The sequence below is a fragment of the Eucalyptus grandis genome, chromosome 11, assembly GCF_016545825.1.
Source record: "Eucalyptus grandis isolate ANBG69807.140 chromosome 11, ASM1654582v1, whole genome shotgun sequence".
NCBI classification, from domain to species: domain Eukaryota; kingdom Viridiplantae; phylum Streptophyta; class Magnoliopsida; order Myrtales; family Myrtaceae; genus Eucalyptus; species Eucalyptus grandis.
In genome coordinates this window covers 36,464,508-36,467,186 of record NC_052622.1, presented here as the reverse complement: position 1 = coordinate 36,467,186, position 2,679 = coordinate 36,464,508, and the positions used below count along the sequence as shown (strand labels likewise).

General features: G+C 44.0%; 1 protein-coding gene across 1 annotated transcript; it reads left to right on the top strand.

Moving 5' to 3' along the window:
• The first annotated feature begins 719 nt into the window (after positions 1–719).
• On the top strand, positions 720–1,349 carry LOC120289917 (disease resistance protein RPV1-like). The gene has a single exon (XM_039305312.1). The coding sequence runs from the start codon at positions 720–722 to the stop codon at positions 1,347–1,349; it is 630 nt and encodes a 209-aa protein (XP_039161246.1).
• Positions 1,350–2,679: the final 1,330 nt, after the last annotated feature.

The window sequence follows — 2,679 nt, the reverse complement described above, 5'->3', positions numbered from 1 at the left end:
ATGAAGGAATATAAAAGGAAGATGTTCTAGTTGTTTTAAGTGTGTGATCGATAGAAAAATTCCAGAGTCGAAGATCCTTGATTGTTAGTCGAGACGAGCGAAATTGTACACGAGAGAGTGTTTATACTTGGTAACGCCTTGAGCGAGTGTGGTAGATCATCTACACCTAGAAATCAAGGAAGATCAACACTGTAACAACTCTTTGATCATAGTGGAATCCAGCCAATCGGGGTGTCGGTGCGAAAGAGTGGACGTAGGCTTGAATCAAGCCGAACCACTATAAACTGAGTGTTCAATTCTCTCTTTCCTTTACTCAGTCTTGCGATTGAATTTTTAACTGTTGCAAATTCTTTAATTGTTTAAATATCGTGCAAGCTTCGAGAAATTTCTTTTATATACCTATTCACCCCCCTCTAGGTACTCGTACTAGCTATTTCAAAAATGCAGAACAAAATTTTTTGAAAGAGAACGCGAGGGGAAGGGGAAGGGACGGCTTGCGTGCAAATAGGAGAAAAGGACGCAGTCATTAATGAAGAGAGAGAAGGACGCGGCTACTATTAATATATCCAATATTTTCTCCGGATTGGATAGGTGAAAATTTTATCATTTTTGGCCTGGAAAGGACGTGTTCTATTTAACTAGAGCTGGCCGGCCTTGAGAGTCGACCCCTTTTCCGTTCAACAGGTGAAGGCAAATCCCTGTTGGGCTGCTGTTTGGAGATGGAAGGAGGTCCCTGCAAACTTCCCCAAGCGCGCAATTGCAGTTTACTCCCTCACCAGATACCCTGGGACTTCGGCGATCCAGATAGAAGCAAGGTACTACCGACGTCCCCGAATAAGCGAATGCTCTGGAAGGACAAAAAGATAAGGCAGGGTTTTCAGGGAGCCATCGGGGAGTCCAGCCATACATACAGATACGACGTGTTCCTGAGCTTCCGTGGCAAGGATACACGGAACGGCTTCACCAGTTACCTCCACGAGGAGCTGAAGCAGAGTGGGATCGCCGCGTTCATGGACGAGGAGGAGCTCGGGAAGGGCGAGGAGATCGCGCCGCCGATCCTCCGAGCCATCGGGGAGTCGAGGATCTCGATCGTCGTGTTCTCGAAGAACTACGCGTCCTCTAGCTGGTGCTTGGACGAGCTGGTGAGAATCGTCGAGTGCAGGGATACGATGGGGCAGATCGTGTGGCCCGTGTTCTACAAGGTGGATCCCTCGGATGTGAGGAGGCACAGGGGGAGGTACGGAGAAGCCCTAATCCATCACGAGGAGAGGTTGAAGTCGAACGGCGGTGATTCGGAGAAGGTGAAGAGGTGGAGAAAAACATTGACCAAAGCAGCTAACGTCTCCTAGTGGCATCCGGTTAAACGGATGGCCGACCATTTAATCTTTTACGAATATGCCTACTTTGTTTGTTACGTGGCAAAAAAAAAAAAAAAAAAATATATATATATATATATATATATATATATATATATATTACGTAATTTCACTAATTTCCATGGCAATAGATTCATGGCATTGCTTATGCATAAAATGGGAGAAAAACCAAATCGCGGTAATTGAAGCAGGAAAGCTTATGTATCTTGACAAGCGACTAAGCAAATCGTGAGTTGAGTATATAAACATGCAGGTGGATTGTTGCGATAGGGCGAGCGATCGAACAAAATATAGACGGAAGAAGAAAAATAAATCGGACACCAAATTTACGTGGTTCAGTCGTAAAGATCTACGTCCATGGGGAGAGCAGCAGCGAATTTCACTATAAATCAAGCGATACAAGGAGATTATACACTCAAGTCACTCAAACACTCTCTCGGTGTTTCTCAAGCCCCAATTTAACCCAAACCCAAGTCTCGACATAAAATTATCACACAAGCTCAAAAACAAACGCTGAAAAAGAACTCATTTTCTTGATCGCGCTTTAGTTTGAAGATATGCGGCTCCTTCTTTTCTCTCGTACAAGTGCAACAGCAACACCCAAGAAAAAGGACCTCTTTCGCGGCTTTTGCAAGCGGTGCGGATGTGCGAAAATCTCCTCTAACGTGCGGCTCCTCTCTACGTAGGGTTTTCGGTTTATGTAGGTCTTCGTGCACGTGAAAAAGAAAATAGGTGTGTGCCCAAGAAAAGTCAAATTCTTGACTTGGGCCCACCTATTTTGTCTACGTGCAGGGATTTCTTCATTAGGCGTGGAGCGTGCATGTGTGTGCCCAGATGGTCAAAGATTTGACCTTGGCCCCATCGAATAATTCCTTTTAATCTTCACGCAGAGGAACTTCACGCCAAAGTTGGATTCGGAGCTTCACGAGTTTTGAATTCCGCATAATTTCCGAAGAGGAAATTCGTATCTATTTTATTTTTATATTTTATTTTTATAAATCCATCGAAAGTCCAATGAATCTCAAACTTGAGTCATAAATTAACAATCTCTACCTTGACTTAACGTTTGAGCCAAGTCGCAATCGCTTCACAAAAATTCAAACTCTGCTGCTACTTTTCTCTAGCCCCAAATGGGCTCAACCGTCACAGATATTATCCAAGTCCAAGTCTCGCTTGAACTTTACCATAACAGGACTTCATCAGAATACTAACTCCACATGCACCTTTAACTGCTTCGCAAGGATTTTCCAACATAACCTCCTTAACCGCAGATAAAGCAAAACCCTTGTTGCATCCATATCTG

Coding starts and splice junctions, on each gene's coding strand:
- LOC120289917 (XM_039305312.1), top strand. CDS start 720: ATGGAAGGAGGTCCCTGCAAACTTCCCCAAGCGCGCAATTGCAGTTTA.